This window comes from Stegodyphus dumicola, chromosome 6, assembly GCF_044657685.1.
Source record: "Stegodyphus dumicola isolate Sdum_Otavi_A_Nest chromosome 6, ASM4465768v1".
Taxonomy (NCBI): domain Eukaryota; kingdom Metazoa; phylum Arthropoda; class Arachnida; order Araneae; family Eresidae; genus Stegodyphus; species Stegodyphus dumicola.
The window spans coordinates 44,953,428-44,978,325 of NC_140773.1; the positions used below are offsets into that span (position 1 = coordinate 44,953,428).

A 24,898-nucleotide genomic window follows, 5' to 3' on the forward strand; every position below is an offset into this window, starting at 1 on the left:
TATGCAGTTTACACATTACAGTTTTTATGTGTATCAATAACTGCCTGTTTCTTCCCAAGGCTGAAAGGCTCATCAGCAGCTGAGCGGTAAAGACGCTGAACACTCGTAGTTCAGTCCGAGGTTCGAATCCCGCAAACGAGCTGACTACATGGGTGTTTTCATGGTTTTCCCTAGGTGTCGTGTATACAAGCCAGTTTCCCTTAGAAAGTCCTCCACGAAGTCATCGCTTCCTTTAAGCAGATAGCCCTCATGTACTTTGCCATAATTGAATAATCCAATCCAATCCCAAGGCTGAAATGTATCTATTCCTCCTTTTTTGCCAAGACCACTATAACACAGAAGTGCTAAATTAATCATATAGAGCATTTAAATATCGATTCAAAGGTGAGGGACATTTTTTGAACCACAGAAAAGTCAAAAAAATGTCAGCTTGCAATTCATTTAATATTGTAAGTGGTAATTAAATGTTGATCAAGATATTTTTCAAGCTTTTATTGTTCTTAGTATGCAGAACTTCTATAACAGCAATTCTCAAAATTTCGTGAATATCAAAAACTACTTTTATTCAAGCTTTAGTACTTATGAACATAGTCTATACTTTTCCTTGTGTAATTTATAAAACTTATTAAAAATCATCTAAATTTAAATAAATGTATAAGTTTTTTGGGGGGAAGGAAGGAATGATCATCTAGCAATGGAAAAGAGGTGTGTAGGATAAAAAAAGCTTGAGAACCACTGTTCTATAATAAAAGTGCATTTAAAATGTGGTTGCTTTGAAAATATTCTTAATCATGAAAGACTAACACAACTGACTATTAATCAAAAATGAAATGACCGTAATCATAATAGTTTGTTATGAAAATGTGTAATCATTATGGTATGTTTTAAATTCTGAGAAAATAACTTTCAATTTAATTCACTATAATTTTTTATATTAATATGTAATTGATATTGAAGAATTTAAAAAGGGGAAAAATTGTTTTAACTTAATGGTTGATTTGTTGATAACTGATGATTAAATTTCCCCCATTGTCAAATGTCAACATAATTTCAAAGATTTTAAAATTGACGAAGTATATCTCAAAACTGCTGCACATTCAAACTGATATTTTTCTTGTTGAGCAGTTCTATATCTTCCTAAAGCAAATATACTTATTTAGCTTTGCATAATTACATTCCCCGTAAACCAGAGGCAGGTTTTTTTTTTTTTTTTTTTTTTTTTTTGAAAAAAGTTTTTTTATAGTACTGAAAAGAAAAGAAAATGCTTGAGTTGCAAGAATAGTACTGAAAAGAAAAGAAAATGCTTGAGTTGCAAGAATAGTACTGAAAAGAGAAGAAAATGCTTGAGTTGCAGTAGTGATGGCAGATATCACAAGATTTAGGAATTGTTTTTATTCATAACAGTATGCATTGTAATGGTACATAACCTGGAATATATAATTACTTCTAAATCATCCCTTAACAATAAATTGCTAAATCATAAAAATAAGTAAATGTATGGCTATGAATTGTCTGCTTCCCATTGATTTCTGTCAAAATAAAAGAATAATATAATATAGAAATGATGTTTTTTTCTGTTTTATATGTGGATTTAATTTACAAAACCAATTAAACTTTTTCTCAAAATTAAACTGCCTAAAAATGAAGTGAATTGTTAATAGTATTTTTCTGCTAATTGTAATATAGACTATTCCTTTTCCTCTTTTTTGTTGGGGGGGGAATGCTGTCATATTAAATGTGATTTTGGATTAATTTTTAATATTGTTCCTGCTATTAACCCAGGTTAGCTGAAAGTCTATATAGCATATACATATATTGATATTTTTTTATTTGCAGGTGTTTTGTTCCTGTTTTGCTGGAGTCTATAATGAATATTTATTGAAGGATGCTGGAGCTAATGTCCATATAATGTTGCAAAATATCTTTATGTACATGGATTCCATTGTATGTACTTTCATACTTCTGATTTTGAATGGAGAAGCACAAACAGCATTTTCTAGTGATTCTTTAAATTTAGTGTTCCAGCCAATGGTTATTGCTGTGATGTTGAATAGTTCAGCATGTGGCATAGTAACATCAGTCTTTCTCAAAAATTTGAATTCTATTCTGAAAACATTTGCCAGTGCAATAGAAATAACTTTTACTGCTGTTTTATGTTGGTTTATATTTGGTTTTCCAATTGATATTTATACTGTCATATCCATAGCAATTGTGTCATATGCAACCTATTTATATGCTCAGAGTCCAGTTGTAAATAAAGGCCGCTTGGAAACAGTCTCAGAGGATAAAAATGAAGATAAAGAAAAACTTATGTCTGAGGTGGACTCTAAAGTGTGATATTTTCATGACTATTTGGGGGTGGGAAAGTGGAATTGGTATATGTATGTATAAATTTTACCTAGAAGACTACTTACCTCAATTCTTGTTTCTTTTGTGAATGAATTTCTAGAAAATTTGCTGGCTATGTTTAAAACTATCTAAATGTATTGTTTTTAAGGTTGATTTATTGTACTTGATGAAATACATGCTTAACATTTCATTAGTATTACATCATATTGTTTTAATGAAAATGCATTATATTATATATGTATAACATGTATTTATTTTTGCATCTTCTTGCCAGTAGAACAGTCTTCGAAGCAGGCCAGTAAAGTTTGTGATAGATAAAAATGGGCATAGTTTCGCATCCATTTTTTGAACTATTGTACATAAATATTGTATGGAATTTTATGTTAATATTAGTATATCCCCCCTTCCAGAAAGGTGAATTTTCGTCTTCTGAACATTATGTGAAATAAGTTTTGGTTTTGCATAATTTATATTATAAAGGTATTTATGAAGGTAGTCATGTTATTATTCAGATTTTTTTACCTATTACTGTTTTAATTATATTTTAAAAAGGTATGCATTTACTGCTTAATTTTGTATTAAGAATGTTTATAATTTATTGATTTTTCATAATTTAATTTAATGTTCATTTACTTGTTTCAAAATATTTCAGATTTTTAAATGACACTATAATTATATGATTTTGGTCATGCCATCTACCCCTCCCCTTCTACTTAAAAAGTATTTCATTAATTACTTGTAGGAAGTAATTTTTTCATATTTATTTATATATATATCAAGAATTTTAGCTTATTTATTGATTCAAATAAAAATTTGAACAGCTATTTAATTTTTTAATTTCAAAAAATTTTCTTTAGTACACAAAACATAACTTACAAGCAGTTTAATATTGCTTAAATTAATATATTGAAAAATATAGCAGTGCATTCTCATACTAACAAAATTTTGAAAATTTTAAGGGAAACATTTATGAATGTAGAGAGTATAATTTTGTACTGCAGTATCATAGCTTGACATATTTATTCTATTAATGAGTTTGAATTGTTTTATTTATCGAAATGAAGTTAGTATGTAGAATTTTCATATGCATCTTATATGCATATTTTTGATATTTTCAATTTTTAATTTGAATGACAAGTGAATATATATATATGTATATAAAGAAAGATGAAAAATCTTAATTTGTTTAAAACTTTTACTGTTGAAACTATTTCAAAACTAGAAGAAAACTCTGCTAGTTAGGTAAAATCAGAAATGTTTCTGATTTATTTGAATGAGATAAATTTTTGGGTTATATTACTAAGTCAAACCTTATTTTGGGGTTATTCTGTCTTTGAAAAATTATAATTGTGTATGTATGTTGAAGTTTTAGTTAAAATCTATGAATTGATAAGGTAACTGGACACAAAGATTCTAGTCTTATGATAAAGCTTTATTTTTTTCATATTAAGTTTTATAGAGGAGTGCCATAACTTAATGACTTTTTAAATTGTCTTAATGAAGCTTGCACGAGACTTGTCTTTTAGAAGTTTGCGCGAGCTTATTTTTGCTGTAAAGCTTACAATCTATCAGACAAATTTTGTTTGTTGCTGTTATAGATAAATTATATAAATGATATAATATTGTGTATGATATAAAATGTTGAGCTTATTCATTATGTTCCTGTTGGAGGGCGATATGTCTATTAATGTAAGTATTTTCCTTTTAAAAAAATATCTAGTTATTCTCTGTGTTCCATTATTACTATTAGTTTGTAATGAACTATGTTCTTGTCCTGAGTAACTGCTATTTTAGTGCATGTGAAGAAGACACATTTCAAAATAATATGATGAAATACTTATAATGTAAACAAGTATGCAGAATGTATTTGAAACTTACAAATTTCGTCATAAATGTTATAAAATTATCAACAAATGGATTTTGGATTGAAGCATCTGTATCAAACGCTAAGATGTACAATTAATTCCCAGTTAATTGGGTTAATGTTGGGAGGCAGCATTCACAGTTAAACTAAAAATTATTGTTAATTGAGGGTAATTACAACACAGGAAAAAATAATAACCCATATTATATTTAACAAATGAATGTTATTAACAATTTACCTGTATTTTAAAATAGTATAATCTGAAAAAGTAATTAATTGTACTGTTTCATATATTTCTGTAAGGTTTTCCTACCAGCTAGTACAGTGGTTCTTAGACTTTTTTGCACCTTGCACCCTTTTAACCGTTGCTAGCCAATTATTTCCCCTTCCAAAATTAAAAAAATATGCATACTTTATTTAAAGTTAGATTTTTTAATGTTAGAGTAATTTTAAATTTAGGTATTTTTAATAAATTACACAAGGTGAAGTGTGAGGAATATTCATATATAGCAAAACTTGAATAAAAGTACTTTTTCATATTCATAAACTAAAACTAAAAACTTTAACAGGTGAATAGAAGGCTGACTGCATCCTCCTGAAATTATGAAATCCCCCCCCTGGTTAATCACCTCGTGGTTGAGAATCCCCTGTGCTAGTGTATATATTTCTTGATAAAAGCAGTAATACATCCCTGCTTTATATATAAGACAATTTTTAAAATATATGCCATATATGTTTCTAAAATCAAAGTCACTCGTGTTTTATTTTAGATTTTCATTGTTTTCATATACTGCTCAAAAAGAGAGTGGGATAGAGCTCTTGTTTTAAATATACATTAAGACAAAAAGTAAGAAATTTAGAACCAATTTCACAGAGATTCAAAAGAAGTGAAATTCAGTATCATTAAATTTCAAAATACCCTATAAATATATAAAAACATAATCAAAGAAATGTGAAATACTAAAACCTCAAAAATTACATAAACCAGAAAAATACAAAAGAAGAGGAATGCAATCACATCTAAAATAACATTATCAAAAGTTTCAGACTCTTGATAATATTATATCAGATTATCAACATCAGACTCAATTGCAGCACCCTTCCAGTTGAAAACCTCTGTGTTTCGGTTATCCAAAATTAACTGATGAACCATTCTAAAGTATTTAATTATAACAGTTCACCCGAAAATTGTGAAGTCCTGCCCGACTTAGTGTAAGTAAAAAATCTTGATTCCAATAAAGCAATTTAAATTACTCAGAAACTTTCCCAAATTGTTTAATTTTTAATGAAAACTTTTTGTAAATTTTAAGTTTTGAATTGTGAAAACTGTCAGACTTAAAAAACATTTGGCTTAACTTAAGGGGTATCAGAAACCCCTATACCAACAATGTTAAATTGGCTATTTTTGATGTACCTTTTCTCAAAATCTGCTGTAGATACAAGCTTGAAATTTTTTTCTGTAGTTCAAGTATACCTATCTGATTATACTGAAATGAGCTTTTGAAACATTTTGAATTTTAGAGTAAATTACAGAATATTTAGTTAAGCATAGTAAAATTTAGCACTTTTCTCACACAAAAACATTTTTTCTAAGTTTATTACAAAAAGTTCATTTCAGTAAATATTAGGGAACCTAATAAATAAGCCATAAAAACTTTAGATACCTGTGAGCAGTAGTTCCTGAGAAAAGGTACATCGAGTATAAAAAAATCACGTTTGGAGAAAAATGCGTTTTTATGTAAAAATCCTCATTGATTAAAGCAGTAGATGACAAATTAAAACTATATTTTTTACAGGTCTAATTTTCATAGAGATTAAAGAATGGTATTTTTAGAAAGATAAAAGTGTATAGAATTTGAAAATGCAAAAATCTGAAATCACAATTTTTTGAAGATTTTGGGGTTCCAACACCCCTTAAAAATTATACCTAGTATTTATGTTTCAATTTATGAAAGGGCTTTATGTTATTTTTTATTGTTATGCAATGTTGCTCTATGGTTGGTGATGCTACATTTTGGTATCTCTGTTATCTGAATTGGGATATTTGAATATTTAAGTTACTATATTTTGTTTCTAAAAGAATAATGCCACTAAACTGAACAAAGGAAGTATATTTTTTAATATATATTGCAATGTATTTGCATAAATTACAAAATAATTTTCTTTTTTGAATAAATTGTAAGTAGATATTAAACTATCTGTGTGTATCTTCATGATGACTTGTTTTAAAAGCACATTTTCCATGCACAAAAACTGCAAAATGTGTAATAAGTCAATATGTATTATTTTATGTAAGGTTTGAAATGTAAGGAGAAAAATAATGTAGATGATAAAGTGCTAAGACTACCATTTTTTATAAGAAGAAAGAAAACAACCTAAAATATTCTGTATTACTGTACTTTCATTCATTTACTTTTGCTGTGCAATGAAAAATAGTTTTATATTGAGTCATGATAATATGTTTTCTCTGTGTGCTATTGTACTGCAGTGTGAAATATTTATATGTATAATATTTAAAAATGTTGACTGACCTTTTATAATGTTGCATTTTTATACAAGAAGTTTATGTATTCAAAGGATTTGTTTAAAGTTGTTTTAAAGTACAATATTTCTAAATAAATTGATTTTTGAGGTGCAAGATGTAGTTTTATATTTAAAGTAGCTGCAGTTTTACAGCTTATTCTGTACTGTAGCATGTTATATATCACTAGTAAAAAGTTTAATATTATTGTATTTATATGCAGGGAACTAACTATATGTTTAAATGGAGAAAATTGATCAATACTGGTAGTTTAATAGACTAAGAAATATCCGACGGCTAATTTAAATGGCGTATATTTTCATCGTTCTCCATGTATACATTGAGAATGAGTCAGCAGAGAGAAGAATAGGGATATTGTATCCGATTATATAATCTTTTCGGCATGTGCAAATGTTTGTGTTTCACCATCGGTAGAACCGCCTTGGAGAATCTTTTTTTTTTTTTTTTTCCTCCCGTTATACAAAGCAGTCCATTTAAAAGATATCCCACGCCTTAGGAAATTAGCCATATTAAATATTTAGGTGTTATTCTTGATCATAAGTTTTGTTGGAAAAATCATATTATGTATTTATCCAATAAGTGTGAAAATATACTTAGAGGACTTAATCGTGTCTCTTGCAATACTTTTTGTTTAAAATCTAATGTTATTGATATGATTTATAAGCAGGGTATTGTCTCCTTTATTTGCTATGTTTTAGAGTGTGGGGAACAACTTTAGAAAAGAAGATTAATTCCCGTATACTTCGCAGAATTCAAAGAAGAATTTTACTAAGAGTTGTGCGTGGCTACAGAACAATTAGCTATGAGGCCTGTTTCGCAATTTCAATATTTCCTCCGATTGACCTTCATGTTTTAAATAACAAAAAGTTTAAAGATATTATCAGCAAATTTATGTTTGATACCAAGGTGTTGTTTGAAGATCTTCCTCATCCTGCCAATCGTTTACCAATTCAAACTATCATTTATGACAATTCTGTTGATGATAATTTCCCTGTTGTGTGTTATACAGATGGCAGTAAAATTAATAATCGAGTTGGATTATCTTATGTTGTTTTCCATCATGGTTCTGTACTGGAATACAAACTCTTTAGAATTCCCAATGAATGCAGTGTTTTCCATGCCGAATTACTGTGCATTAGTGCATCAATTAAGTGGATATCTGACAACTGTTCGCTAAGTGCTAAATTTCTTATTTGCACTGATTGTGTTTCATCCTTATATTCTCTTAGGAATATCTTCTCATATAATAAATTAATTGTCACTTCCCATGCTCTTCTTAAAGACCTTAATAATAAAGGTGTTGATGTTATCTTTTCTCATGTACATGGCCACACTGGCAATCTAGGAAATGAGAGGGCTGATTGGTTGGCAAAACAAGCTACACATCTTCAAGTAATTACTCCAGTGATACTTCCCAAATCATTTTACAAGAACAAAAGTAGGGATGATACAATACTCAAGTGGAATGAACTATACAGGAATTCTACTACTGCCTCTTTGACTAAACTATATTTTCCTTCCATTCCCCACAGACTGAATAATAAACACTTTTTCTGCAATTTTGAAGTTACTCAATTTCTAACTGGACATGGTAAATTCAATTCGTATCTGAAGAGATTTAGATTATCTAGTACAGACTTGTGTTCATGCAGTTTCGGAAGAGTGCAAAATGTCGAACGTTTGTTGTTCTATTGTTCAAAGCTCAAGGAAGGACGAAAGGAACTCATTTCTAGGTTAAACTTTATGAATATTACATTTCCTCCTCCTCTTCACGTATTTGTCCAACAATAAAATGGTATAAAATGGCTTTCTCTTTCTTCTGTAAATTTATCTCTTGCGTGTCATCTGTGAATTTGTAAGTTTATTTTATTTTGTGTGTGTGTGTGTGTGTTTTTTTTTTTTTTTTTACTTATCTCTGTAAGTCTTGTGTAATACTATGTGGTGCACAAGGATTTGAAATTTTCAATTAAAAAAAAAAAAAAAACGACTATTAAACCGTATTGATTTCCTGCTAAGCAGTTATTTAGATAACGAGTATATTTTTAATTATTTTGAATTGGATACTTATTAAATTAAGAGTACTTAATTTAGATTCAGATTATCATTACACAGAGTACAAATAGTTAAATAGGAATGTACTGTGCAATGAGTTTCTCAATATCTGCGTAAGTAACCAGGCAGATCAAGGGAAATATTTAAGTTTTTTTATTTAGCTTGAGGTGATAACATCCATTTATAAAAAATAAAAAAAAATAAAAATAAAAAAAAAAAAAAAAAAAAAAAAAACAGCTGGAAAAAGACAGAGGTATGGTAAAATTCTTATTAATACAAGATGAATATTTGCAAATTACCATGTCGCTGGAACAATATCTAAAAACCACTAAGGTCATAAATACGTCAGTCCTTAAGCAGACTAACTCACGGCTCGACGCAATTTCCTATTAATGCTATTGCCAAGGGGAAATATCGTTACCAGAAATTTTTAAAAATCAATCGTAGGGTCTAGAAAATGTATTTTATCGAATCTTCTTTTTGATAGGATGGCGACAAATTTAGCTTCAAAGACGTTAGGCGTGAACCGCCTATGTATTTGCGGTTCTTCGTTTATTTTCAAAATTCCAGTGCATGTTGACTCAGAATTGCAAATATTAAAATATATAAACGATTTAAACATTTAAAAATGCAATTAGAGGCCACAAATTAAAGATTGCGCAAACTAAACGTAACATAAATATTGTTATATGGAAACTAATAAACAATAACAGAAAATATTTAAATCTAATATATCGCAAAATGCAAACAAGTAAACATAAATATTTAGATAAATTAAAACAGCCTGAAGTTTGTTCCATTTTTTAACCGAGAGGTTTCTGCATAAATTTTAAAAATTATTTTCCCATCCAAGCTTTAGGATTTTTTAAGGCTTAACTGATGAACTGAGATATATGTATGACGGATACTTTTAAGTTAGACGATTTTACAGTACAATAAACAATGAAATATTAAACGTTTTGGTTGCTTATTTTTTCTGGGATTATTGCAACATTTTCATGTATTTTCTCTGTTTAAACAGTTATTTTAGAGCGAGACATAGTTTTGTAGATCCATGTCATAAAAGTATGTCTCCGAAAAGGATCACCATTTTTGAAGTGGTATTTTCTCTTTTTGAATGGCTTAGAAGCGCTTGTCGGCGAGGAACTTCTGGCTGTAGAAAGGCATGGTATCCGTCAGCGCTAAGTTTGCTCTATATGGAATGCAGGAAGACCAACTATTGCCAGCCAAAAACTGTGGTTGGCATGCTGCAACACCGCTTAGGCGGGATAATGGTTAGTGACGCTGACTATCGTATCGAAAGAACCGGTGAAGACATGGATATTGTAAACGTGTCTATGCGGCAAGGGTCCTCAAATACACGGCGAGCCGAAGTCGTGAGAGATTGGTGTTAGAGTATTCTTCCTTAGAATTCCGTTTAAAGTGAGAACTTAGTGATTAGCAAGACTTTGCAATACTTAATGTGCCTACATTAATACATAGGTTCCTGCTTTGCTTCAATTCGTATCTTTCATGAATCAACGCCATCATGATCGGTAGAATGATTAGTAAGGCTAACTGCCGTACTGATGTGCCAGGCTGGGATCACGAAGAGAGGAAGGACGCTTGTATGTGTACAGTATTTGTGCAGCATGGGAGCACTCAACATACTGGCAAGCCTCTCGAGTGGTTTGATGGTAGGGTAAGAGGGATGGGAGATCCATGGACCATGCCCCGGTGTGCTGTCTCTCGAAATAGGGGCGGAGCTGCACCGTTAGTTCATTGGGACTATAATAATTGTACAATCAGTGGTGAAATCCCACTTATATCTATACTAGTCATGATGCTACAGAGATCTCCGACAGGCAGTTCTATGGAGTTTATTCTGGATTGTGCGATGAAATTATTCCTATGTCGGACAATATGTAACAACGTTTATTGTTGCCGAGAACACGCTTAATGATAACCTGGCAAATTCACTTTGTCTGTCTGAGTTTCACTCTCATAGTATACCGTGCATTAATTACTACTTCACCGATTGTTGCTTGAATTCGGGGATCATGTTTCCATCTATCATGACGATGCGTGTCAACAGTTCATCACATCCTCGTGGTATCTGTCAGAATGTCAAACTCTGACTAATGAATGCAAATATTTATTAATTTAGCTCTAAATAGACTATGATCTCTTCGTTTTGTGTTCCTCAGTACATCAGAACCTTGGAACCCATTAGAGTAAAACTTTTAGCCGAAGGTTTTTGACGTAGTTTAATAAAGAAATGACACGAAACCTGGGAGAAATCCACTGATAGCGAGAAAGTGATCGTCGTCTGTTTTCATGAATTATGATATCTATCACTCGCACAAGACTGTCTGAGATTACAGACGGACGGCCCAACAAGCATTGTTTCTCAGAGTGAATCCATACTGGCAAGTTATATTTTGAAAGATGTTTTGAAGTAACTTGAAAGTAAAATGTTAATAATGTTTTAACGGGGACTGGAATTAAATCATCATGAAGAACAAAATTTCAATTGTAAAAGGAAAAATTAAATTAAAAACATGTAATCATTGTCATTGATCGGAAATTAGTTGACTTTTCAAGAGGAACAAACCAACTCCCGTTCAATGAACAATAATTAATAAAAATACGTAAATACGAAGGTGTTTCGTCTGTACTCGAGTTATAAAGTAGAGCCAAACCAGCAATTCTAGTCAGGCCAAATATTTCCGCGAATAGAAGGGATTACGAACCAATGCTGATACTCAACTTGTTCTTATGAAGCATTTTAGCCAATTCAGTTTGGAGTAAAAAGCAATTTCTGTAGAGAAATCCGAAAAAACTTGAGAAACCGTCCCCCACACCCTCATGTTTATGCATTTGAGTTCTACATTATTTGTAAATTTAAACATTGGAAATTGTCATTATGAAATAGAATTCAAAGTAAAGTTGAAATAAACATAGAAGATTACAAAATAAGATAAATAATGCAAACTTTGTAAAAACAAATAAAAATAATATAAAAAAAATATAAGAACAGTGAATGTACATGAAGATATAAAGGCCAGAAAAGGTATTAAGTAACTTACATTCTTTCTAGTGGGGAGTTGGCAAAGTGTTCTCTTCGTGTCTGACTCATAAGTGTAGGGTGTTCAAAAATTCTTAGCGGCAGTGGGGGCTTTGAATAATATCAGTCGGTAAGACTTGCGTGAAGTAATTTATGGTAGTGGGTGGGACTCGGAATTCTTGCAGGATGTATTATGTGGAGTTCTTATTTGAGTGAAACTTTTTGTTGAGATTTTTTTGAAAATACTAGTGAATGGAAATTAATTAATTTCTGGCTAATTGTCGTGTCGCAATGAATAAGAATTTAAGAAAGGAAAAAAGAATTTTCACTGTCCAAGAGTTATTAGACAGACTAAAGTCATGAAATAGGCCCATTTTTTTAGTAACAACATAAGTCTGAAGACAATTAGCTTTTTACAATATATACAACTGAGTAATTACACTATATACAAATCCTTCAACTGATAGTCATCCAACTTATACCGCCTTCTCAGGTTTAGGAACAAATTATCATATCCCTATCAGTTAAGAGATTTAGAGTGAGTATTTAACGCCTGCTCTTTTAAGGCAATGGTTAATAAATTGAATGGGTATTAGATTATTTTTGAGAATTTTAATAAGGAGCAAAATTTCGCGTTGTAAATCTATTGTATCTGTGCATATAATTTTTGCGCAAGTAGTAGTAACTTGTTTTCGCACTAAATGAATTTAAGATCATACAACATTATCTCGACTTTTTAAAAAGTTTCGCTCAGTTACAAATGTTGCCATTACTTAACGGTAACCACACACTTCACAAATCTGCTCTTATGTTCTGATAATTTTTCTTGTGGTCATAAAGCGAATAAAGGACCTTATTTCATAGCCAGAGGGCCGCTCTATCTTCTTAAATAATTCCATTGCATGATATAGACCGTATACAGTGCTTTTGTGTTTAAAAAGGCCTTCTATTCGGGTTCTAGGAATAACTGGAGACAATGCATTTTGCGAAATTACGAAAGCTTACATTTTGAAAAGATATTTCCAAACTGCCTTTAAAATATTCTTCGAACTAATAAAATTTAGTATTGATGGAAGTATTTAATAAAGCAATGTCGTTTATTTGCATAGAATGAAAACTTTGAATGAAGAGAAAATAAATATAATCTCAATATCACCTCAGAATATCAGAAAACTTCTTATTCCAGACTTGTATAATACTGAAATAAGCACAGCAGACTGGGTAAAATCCTAGTATACGGTACGGCCTCGGCGCGATTTTGAAAATTGTCGCCAATACCCAAATGACTCGTTTATTGCTCATCATAAATGCAACGTTAACAGCTCATCCTAATATCGCCAAATTCAGTGTGTACCGTGTACTAGGATCAAACCCATGAGTGTATTTAAAAATGTGTTTAAAATAAAGAAATTTCTGCTTTAAATCTTTAAAAAAGTACAGTGTCTTTACCGTTCATATACATATGAAATAATTTGGATAGATAATGTAGGTGCATAAAAATAGTAGCAGTCATTCAAAAACAAATGAATATTTTTTTTATTATTGACATATGCAGCTAAACATAATTTGTCGCAAAGAAAACACCTATAATTTCGCATATATTTTTGTTTTAATGTATATATGCAGTATATTGGTATGTAAAATTATATACATTTTATATACTTTTGCGCTCTAGGGATTCGTAGATATTTCCTCAATTACTTCGCCAGATTTACAAGAAGAAATATGTTCCTGATAATAATGTAAACTAGCGGGCAAGCCCGCCAGCTGAGCGGGCTGAAGCCCGCTTATCATTGTTCGTTTTTAAAAGATATCCTATGTTAAATTTGGCCGGTATTGAAAAGTTGAACCGAACTACCATTTTTTAGCGGCATTCCGCGGGCTTCCCCCGCTTTTTTCACCTATGCATCCAGAAGTTACCGCATACACTATACATATGCGGAAAATCACGAAAACACCCATGCTTCCAGCCCTTTCGCGGTTATTCGAAATTTGGACCGAAATACCAGTGTTCAGCGCTTTTGGGCGGGAGCCCGCCCAAAACAGTGTTCACGTGTGCATGCAAAAGATACTGCGTACACCGTACACATGCGTAAAATCACGAAAACACCCCTCCAGCCAGCCCGCTGCCGATTCGAAAGTTGGACCGAAATACAATTTTTCAGCGATTTTGCGCGTGCTGTGCCCGCTTTATTCACGTATGCATGCTGAAGATGGTGCATAAACGATACACATGCGTAAAATCACGAAAACAAACATGGAGCCTGCCTGTTCCCCGGTATTCGAAAGTTGGACCGAATTACCAGAACCGCATTAGCAGTATTCTGTGCCCGCTTTATTCACGTATGCATCCATGAGATACTTTATAAAAGATACACATGCGAATAATCACGAAAACACCTATGCAGCCAGCCCGCTCGCCGAGATTCGAAAGTTTGAGCGAACTACCAGCGTTCAGCGGTTTTACCCGGTATCCGCGCGCTGTATTCACGTATGCATCCAAATTTTATATACAGTACCCCGGAATTCGAAAGTAGGACCGAAATACCAGTGTTCAGCGATTTTGTGGACCGGGCTGCGCCCGCTTTATACACATAAGCATGGAGAGGATACTGCATAAACGATACACATGAGTTAAAGCAAGAAAACACCCGGGGAGCCAGCTGGTTCGCCGACACCGAAAGTTGGATCGAACTACCAGCGTTAAGAGGTTTTGAGCAGGCTGCGCCCACTTTTATCACATATGCATCCAGAAATCACTTTATACACTGTACACATGCGGAAAATCAGGAAAACACCCATGCAGCCAGCCCGCTCGCAGAGATTCGAATGTTTGACCGAACTACCAGTGTTCAGCGGTTTTACCCGGTATCCGCGCGCTGTATTCACGTATGCGACCAAATTTTATGTACAGTACCCCGGAATTCGAAAGTTGGACCGAACTACCAGAGTTTTGCGCGGGCTGCTCCCGCTTTATTCAAGTATGCATGCAGAAGATACCGCATACACGTTACACATGCGAAAAATCCCGAAAACACACATTGAGCCAACACGGTCGCTTGGATTCGAAAGTTGGACCGAACTACCAGTAATCAGAGGTTTTGAGCGAATTTCGGCCGCTTTATTCACTTATGCATCCAGAAGATGCTGCGTACACGAGGCACATGCGTAAAATCACGCAAACACCCATGGACCCAGCCCGTTCGCCGGGATTCGAAATTAGGACCGAACTACCAGAGTTCAGCTTTATTCATTTATGCATCCAGAAGACACTGCATACACAACAGATATGCGTAAAATCACAAAAAACATGAGTGTAGCCTGCCTGCTCACCGGGATTCGAAAGTTACCGTATACCATCTCAAAGGAGCAAAGAAAAATCTTTAATCTAAAAAAAAAAAAAAAAAAAGTGTGAATTTAATTTTTATTGGTGCGAACTTATTTAAAATATCATTTGCATTAAAAGATAATATCTAAATTAAGTGCACGTATCTAATAACATAAAAAAATATATTATTCCAAAAAATCAAATTTATTATTAAAAAAATAACAACATATTTTTAAAAAATAGCTTTTTCAGATTTTTTAATTAATATCCCAGCTGATTAAAGTTGTACAACTTCAAGAACGTCATCATTTAAATTTCATGTAATATAATAACTTTTATTCAATATCAATAAAAGAATTAACGTGACAATCATCCTAACCTGAAATTAAAAAAAAATTGTGAAAAGCAGCTGTTTATTTAAAATGCCTACATTAACGAAATATTTTTAAAATACAGTTAGGTAACATGCAATCGCGTGCTTTATTCAACTTTAGAATATAACCTTGATTTGTATCTGCGGCGATTCAAGAAACTGTTGCAATCGGAAAAATGAGCCCGAAAATTAGCGTTTTCATAGTTTTTAATTAATATCTCAGCTGATTAACGTCCTACGAAGATGAGAATGGTATCATTGGATTCGTAGAATTTTTTGGAATCCGCAGACACCTGCCTCGAATTCCAACTCAGCGCCGTTCCATAGATATTTAAGAAAAAAGAAATTGACATGTGACCTTTCGCCAGCACAAATCTCGAGCGGAAGCAATTGTCATCCCCCCGGCGCTTTCGAAAAAGCAATTTTATCTCAGCTAATTCCGAGACGGTTGCCACTCCGAAAAATGAAATAACGTTTTCGCAGTTTTTAATTAATAACTCCGCGGATTATTGTCGTACGAAGATGGGACCGGTATCGATGGATTCGTTGATTTTTTTCGAATACGGGGATATGCGTTTCGAATCGCAACTCGGAGCCGTTCCGCAGATATTCGAGAAAAACGAATTTGGCACTCGGCCAAATCCCTAAAATAGGGGAAACCCGTGAAAGAAAGTGCAAAACGTAGGGAAATGTAGGGAGAAAATCAGTTTTTAATTCATATCTCGGCTAATTAAAGTCGCACGAAGATGCCGATGGTCAATCCGGCGAGCCACGGGCATTCTGAATCCAACGGTACCTTCCGCTAAGCTCTACACCCAGCCGTTCCCGAGGAGATGATGTTACAAACACACAAACAGACAGAGGCACACAGATTTTAATAGTATAGACTAGCGGGCAAGCCCGCCAGCTGAGCGGGCTGAAGCCCGCTTATCATTGTTCGTTTTTAAAAGATATCCTATGTTAAATTTGGCCGGTATTGAAAAGTTGAACCGAACTACCATTTTTTAGCGGCATTCCGCGGGCTTCCCCTCCTTTTTTCACCTATGCATCCAGAAGTTACCGCATACACTATACATATGCGGAAAATCACGAAAACACCCATGCTTCCAGCCCTTTCGCGGGTATTCGAAATTTGGACCGAAATACCAGTGTTCAGCGCTTTTGGGCGGGTTCAGTGTTCACGTGTGCATGCAAAAGATACTGCGTACACCGTACACATGCGTAAAATCACGAAAACACCCCTCCAGCCAGCCCGCTGCCGATTCGAAAGTTGGACCGAAATACAATTTTTCAGCGATTTTGCGCGTGCTGTGCCCGCTTTATTCACGTATGCATGCTGAAGATGGTGCATAAACGATACACATGCGTAAAATCACGAAAACAAACATGGAGCCTGCCTGTTCGCCGGTATTCGAAAGTTGGACCGAATTACCAGTGTTATGTGGCTTTGCGCGGGCTCTGCCCGCTTTATTCACATATACACCCAGAAGATACTCCATACACTATACACATGCGTAAAATCACGAAAACACCCATGGAGCCAGCCAGTTCGTCGGGATTCGAAATTACCGCATTACCAGTATTCTGTGCCCGCTTTATTCACGTATGCATCCATGAGATACTTTATAAACGATACACATGCGAACAATCACGAAAACACCCATGCAGCCAGCCCGCTCGCCGAGATTCGAAAGTTTGAGCGAACTACCAGCGTTCAGCGGTTTTACCCGGTATCCGCGCGCTGTATTCACGTATGCAAATTTTATATACAGTACCCCGGAATTCGAAAGTAGGACCGAAATACCAGTGTTCAGCGATTTTGTGGACCGGGCTGCGCCCGCTTTATACACATAAGCATGGAGAGGATACTGCATAAACGATACACATGAGTTAAAGCAAGAAAACACCCGGGGAGCCAGCTCGTTCGCCGACACCGAAAGTTGGATCGAACTACCAGCGTTAAGAGGTTTTGAGCAGGCTGCGCCCACTTTTATCACATATGCATCCAGAAATCACTTTATACACTATACACATGCGGAAATTCAGGAAAACACCCATGCAGCCAGCCCGCTCGCAGAGATTCGAATGTTTGACCGAACTACCAGTGTTCAGCGGTTTTACCCGGTATCCGCGCGCTGTATTCACGTATGCGACCAAATTTTATGTACAGTACCCCGGAATTCGAAAGTTGGACCGAACTACCAGTGTTCTGTAGTTTTGCGCGGGCTGCTCCCGCTTTATTCAAGTATGCATGCAGAAGATACCGCATACATGTTACACATGCGAAAAATCCCGAAAACACACATTGAGCCAACACGGTCGCTTGGATTCGAAAGTTGAACCGAACTACCAGTAATCAGAGGTTTTGAGCGAATTTCGGCCGCTTTATTCACTTATGCATCCAGAAGATGCTGCGTACACGAGGCACATGCGTAAAATCACGCAAACACCCATGGACCCAGCCCGTTCGCCGGGATTCGAAATTAGGACCGAACTACCAGAGTTCAGCTTTATTCATTTATGCATCCAGAAGACACTGCATACACAACAGATATGCGTAAAATCACAAAAAACATGAGTGTAGCCTGCCTGCTCACCGGGATTCGAAAGTTACCGTATACCATCTCAAAGGAGCAAAGAAAAATCTTTAATCTAAAAAAAAAAAAAAAAAGTGTGAATTTAATTTTTATTGGTGCGAACTTATTTAAAATATCATTTGCATTAAAAGATAATATCTAAATTAAGTGCACGTATCTAATAACATAAAAAAATATATTATTCCAAAAAATCAAATTTATTATTAAAAAAATAACAACATATTTTTAAAAAATAGCTTTTTCAGATTTTTTAATTAATATCCCAGCTGATTAAAGTTGTACAACTTCAAGAACGTCATCATTTAAATTTAATGTAATATAATAACTTTTATTGAATATCAATAAAAGAATTAACGTGACAATCATCCTAACCTGAAATTAAAAAAAAATTGTGAAAAGCAGCTGTTTATTTAAAATGCCTTCATTAACGAAATATTTTTAAAATACAGTTAGGTAACATGCAATCGCGTGCTTTATTCAACTTTAGAATATAACCTTGATTTGTATCTGCGGCGATTCAAGAAACTGTTGCAATCGGAAAAATGAGCCCGAAAATTAGCGTTTTCACAGTTTTTAATTAATATCTCAGCTGATGAACGTCCTACGAAGATGAGAATGGTATCATTGGATTCGTAGAATTTTTTGGAATCCGCAGACACCTGCCTCGAATTCCAACTCAGCGCCGTTCCATACATATTTAAGAAAAAAGAAATTGACACGTGACCTTTCGCCAGCACAAATCTCGAGCGGAAGCAATTGTCATCCCCCCGGCGCTTTCGAAAAAGCAATTTTATCTCAGCTAATTCCGAGACGGTTGCCACTCCGAAAAATGAAATAACGTTTTCGCAGTTTTTAATTAATAACTCCGCCAATTATTGTCGTACGAAGATGGGACCGGTATCGATGGATTCGTTGATTTTTTTCGAATACGGGGATATGCGTTTCGAATCGCAACTCGGAGCCGTTCCGCAGATATTCGAGAAAAACGAATTTGGCACTCGGCCAAATCCCTAAAATAGGGGAAACCCGTGAAAGAAAGTGCAAAACGTAGGGAAATGTAGGGAGAAAATCAGTTTTTAATTCATATCTCGGCTAATTAAAGTCGCACGAAGATGCCGATGGTCAATCCGGCGAGCCACGGGCATTCTGAATCCAACGGTACCTTCCGCTAAGCTCTACACCCAGCCGTTCCCGAGGAGATGATGTTACAAACACACAAACAGACAGAGGCACACAGATTTTAATAGTATAGATATTTCTAAGAAACAGTGAACCAACCTTTGGTGTACTTATAGACACTTTTGAAAACATTCACAAATTTATCAATAACGTAAAAAATATATTACGTGTATAATTCGTAAAATATCTATGTATTCTTGAGTTGCAGGAAACTGAAAATTTCATTGATATACTATTTTTTCTATTTTCGAAGATGTTTTTAGTTCAAGTATGAATACCAATAATGTTAAATAATTTGTATAAGTCATTAAGTGTAATTACATGGAATGCAAATGAGTCATCCCGAAAGATTAATGAACTTCGAGACTTTGTAAATTACTACTTCCCTGATATTACGTTCCTACAAGAACGCAAGCTTAGCCGGATCGTCCTATCTACGTTGGAAATTATAATGTGTAGCGATTATGCAGACCCTTGAATGGAAGAAATCCACGAGGAGGAGGCACAGCAATTCTTATCAAGCGATCTATTCCCCACTATTCTGTTAGAATGCCACAGCTTTCCGCCATTGAAGCCTCAGCTATTGCACCCACAACAAACACTTCTATAGCATACACATTTGTTTCCACTTATATATCCCTCCAATTCGGAATCCCTCATCAGTTACTACCGATTTAAAAACACTACTTATACTCGGAAAATGTATTATTATAGGTGGAGATCTAAATGCACGACACCGCGCGTGTAACTGCTATAATACTAACAGCACAGGACGCATAATTTATGATTTGGCAAACTCGGCTACATAACGCATAGCAGAGCCTAGAAACCCAAATGGTATAGTACTGGGTCCACGGGTATTTTAGATTTCTCCCTGATCAGAAATACCAGTGATCCGTTACATATTTCTGTGCTGGATGAACTATCTTCTGACCACAACCCAGTCAGAATTCTCTTGGACATCAGTTATTATATCACTCCAGTGAAAAGAGCCATTATCATTAACTGACCTAAGTTTGCCAAAGCTCTGAACAACACTCGCTGCACTCTGTTAACGGTACACGTGGAGAATAACATTGACAGTCTGGAAAAGGATTTCGCGGACTCTATCCTGAGTGCTTTAAAATGTGCCAGTGAGACTGTAAACAATTTCCAACCTCGTAAGACTTGAAATATCTTATAAAAAAATCCGATGTGTACACCACATGACTTCCTTGTACGGAATATTAAACTATACGCATTTTTTCCTGTATTTCATTTAAACTTATTGAATTGAATTAAATTTACTTCGTCGATAGTCCATAAACCACGATAGAATGAATGCAGTCTATAAAATTCACTATATTTATTTACCATAGCGACACTCTAGCGCCAGGTTCATTTAACGGCGTTACATCTCATTCATTTTACAACTCAGAATGCGCAAAAATTATATCATCTGAAAAATTATCTAATCGTTGCCACATGTTCTAGTCAAATACTATAATAAATCTAAAACGATATATTAAAGAAATTAAGCGAACAAACTAAAAAAAGAAACAGTTTTCCACAGACGATTCAGTATTTCTCATTCAATTAATTCAGTTCTCACTTCGCGACAAGGCAAAAATACATAAAAACTCAGAATATCGACATTAAAAATTAAAAAAATTCTTAAACACTTATTTCCTCGAATAAATTCCAGAACAGATTAAGCATGATTTAATTCACAATAATAAAAGATGGCGTTATGTTTCTTGTTGTGAAGCTTAGTTTCTCTAGATTGGCAACAAATCCGCTATTCTGCCGAGTTTCAAATGTAAACAAATATGGCCGCCATTGCAAAAATAATTAGGCTTAGCCGCACTTAAACAAGTTTTAAATCGTTCATAATTCTACAAATATTGCATGCAGATTCAATAAAGGCATAAAAACCTTAACCAGAAGATAAGAACAACATAATTCAATCATTTTTAAAACAAAAAATGCACAATTTACAAACATATAATAATAAAGAAACTGAGATCACTGAGCCAAGTAACAAGGTGGATATATATATATATACATATACTTATATACTTTTGGCGTGGCCGATTGCAACCAAAATACTAGGTGCACATCTATATGTTATAGCAGTCCTATATACAAAATTTCAACGTTCTGAGGCTATTCTTTTTTGAGTTAGGCAAGATACGTACGCACATAATATAAATATAAATAAGTTTAATATAAATAATATAAAATAAAAAAAGAAATTAAACAGATAAAAAAGAAATTCTCACGGACGATTCAGTGCCGCTTACCTAATGCGCATGCGCTACTCGTAAACATTCTCCTCTGTCCGAGACAGACTGGTGACATTATTTGCTGCTAATACGAAACACTTATTTTCTCGATTTTTATTAGAGATATATTTCTTATTCAATTATATAATTCTGTTGTCATTTCGCGACAAAGCAAAAATATATAAAAAATGAAAAATATTTAAAAAAAACCCACAAAGTACAGTTAAAACAATAAAAAGAAATACAATTAAAATTTGAGTTTCTACGCACAAACAATTTGGCCAGCAGGCAACAACGCAGAATTTTTGGTTCACAAAAATGAAAGTTTAATTTTGGTCTCACTTGGCAAAAAAAAAAAAAAAAAAAAAAAAAAAAAAAAAAAAACTCTGAGGTTGTAGAAACTGAATTCACTATTCTGCTAAATTTCAAATGTCAACAAATCTGGCTGCCGTGGTAAACAAAAATTAGGCTTACCCGCATTTAAACAACTTTTAAATTATTGATAATTCTACAACTATCGCATGCAGAATAACTAAAGGCATAAAAACCTTAACCGGAAGCTAAGAACAACATAATTCAATCATTTCCAAAGCAAAAAATGATTAATTTACATTATATAATAATAAAAAAGTGAGCTCAAAGAGCCGAGTAAAATAGTAGGTATATATCTATATATATATATACTTTTGGTGAGGCCGATTGCAACCAAAAAGGGAGGTGTACAACTGCATGTTATAGCAGTCCGATATATAAAATTTCAACTTTCTGAGCCTACTCGTTTTTGAGTTATGCGAGGTACATGCATACAGACGCTACGAAAAAGGTCTCTTTTGAATCCATTTTAAATCAGTTCTATAATTTAAAGAGTCCTTTATTCTGTCCTTACGTACGATGTCACTCAAAAACACCGTTAAACTGCATTTGATAGGGATCAAAATGGATATTTTCTTTGAAATATGATACTCGAAATTTTTCGTGATTACAATATTTTCTTTACGTCTTACAAGGAAGGAAAAAGGGGAATGCTGCTAGCACGAAAAATCGAAGAACCAGATACCAATCTGATAAGCAACTGCTTAATCGACTGAATGATGCGGTCAGTACCAATTCACAGATACAGCAAGATTGGTCCAATTATCTGAATTCACTTTCTACTGATGATAATTCCATCTGGAGAGCTGGTTCTAGATACTGGAAATACTACAATAAAATTCCGCCCGTTAAAGGCCCAGATAGGATCCATAACGTCGAAACTGAGAAAGCAGAACTTTTAGCGTCGCCTCTGGAATGTCAGTTTTGCACAAACAACATACATGACATATAACAAAAGACCTCACAGTCTCCGACTTTCACTCCAATTACATAACAAATCCACACGCAAACAACATTGTTCCAGCTCTGCCGTAGGAAATTTTTAGATCAAGAGCCTCGAAACTAAGAAAAGCTCTGGCATCGACAAGATCTCCAATAAAATGATTAGAAGGTTGTCTCTCAAGAATGATTTTCAAGCTCACAACCTCTTCAGTGTAATTCTTCGTTGGCAATACTTTCCTGCTGAATGGAAAACTGCCGTTGTTACGCCCACTCTCAAGCCACAAACGCCAGCTTCGAAGCAGAGATCTGACCAACCTATCAACCTTTTACCCTTTTATCCTCTCTGAGTAAATTAATGGAGGCAGTAATTCTCAAGAGAGTTCAAGACCAGTAATATATTTATATACATAGCAATAACATACATCAATAATATACTTATTTCTCATCAATTTGGAGTTAGAAGAAGCCTGTCGACTTTCTATTAACTTTACCGTGTTGTGGAGTATATTGCTAAAGGGATGAACCACAATATCGATATAGCCAAGGCTTTCGATCGTGTTTGGATGGACGCACTGATTTACAAGATCCTTAGTCTGGAGTTCTCAAATTACATCACATACATAGTTAAATCATACCTTACAGATAGACACTTTGTTTCAAACACATAGTCAACTTGCCGTGCCATTACAGCAAGCGTTCCACAGGGATCCTTACCGGTCTCACACTTTTTAAAACTTATGTGAAGGACATTCCTCGCACAACCAATGCATCATCAGCATATATTGCTACACTAATGCATGCTGATGGATACAGCGATCCGTGCTCAAAATGCATTTCTTAACCCAGTCATTCAACATTTACAAACCTACAACCATGCATTGTTAATGTTGACAAGATAATTGCAATTATGTTCACCATTCAAAATTATTATTCAAATATTATTAACAAGCATCTGAAGTTCTATGGAACTCTGCCTTGGGCTAAACAAGTCTCTTATTTCGAAGTGATACTCACAACTTCTCTCACATGGTTTCCACGTATACATTCAATTATCCAGAAGATTCGAGTGCATAAAGCCACACTACACCCCTTCATTGCTCGAAACAGCGTTCTATCTATTGATAATAAGTTACGCATTTACAAATCCATCTGATGGCCCTATGTTTTACACCTGTCCAGTCTGAGCGTACTCATGTAAAACAGGTAGGAAAAAACTGCAAACTGCCCTGAACTGTGTTGTGAGGCAGTTTACAAATGCACCTTGGTGCATTAGGAACAACACAATTCATGAAGAACTTGGTATTGTTAAACTCAGAACTCAGAACATTGTCATAAAATTTTACTGTAAAATAAGAACTCTTAGCAACACTGAACTCAGAATTTATAATTACGATTATAAAGATGTATACTGCGAAAAAAACGGGACAGTTCTTTATCTCCCGTTCGCATATTTCACAAGTGCACATCAGCGTAGCCACTGAGGGAGGGTTTTCGAAAATGGACCAATGAACTTCTATTGCTCTTGTGACGTGCATGTGAGCGTATGTTGTTTACGTTTGAATTTGTTTTGCTCATTAATTTGTAATTAATTTGTTCATTAATTTAATTTGTTTCATTTCATACGACTCGTTTACGTTTTAATTTTGTAATTTGTTGTTACGTTTTAATTTGTAAGGCAGAGAGTTCAAAACTCCGTTTCTTGTGTTGCCTGATGCTAAAAATAACTCGTCTCTGTTAGGAATTGAATTTCTTCAGAAAGCTAAAATTGTTTTAAATCTTACTGAAAATAAGTGGAACTTTTCTGATTAACCTCGAAGAAAATGCCAAGCACTGGAAGAAATCCCAGTTGTTGTAAACAACTGCCAACTACGGGAAAATGAAGGACAACATTTAACTAGAGACCAATGGCTTGCAAGTGATGCATTGCTTAATAAATATCACACTGTCTTCAAAGTAGGGGGAGAAGCCACTCCATTCATTGAACATCATT

At 34.1% G+C, this 24,898-nt stretch overlaps 1 protein-coding gene across 1 annotated transcript in view; it reads left to right on the plus strand.

Moving 5' to 3' along the window:
- senju (UDP-galactose transporter senju) overlaps positions 1-6,851 on the plus strand; it is a 28,492-nt gene extending 21,641 nt beyond the window's left edge. Inside the window, exon 6 of the mRNA XM_035353008.2 lies at positions 1,837-6,851. Within this exon, the coding sequence (XP_035208899.1) occupies positions 1,837-2,337 (501 nt within the window). The 3' untranslated portion in view covers positions 2,338-6,851. The remainder of the gene's footprint in view (positions 1-1,836) is intronic.
- The last annotated feature ends 18,047 nt before the right edge of the window (positions 6,852-24,898 follow it).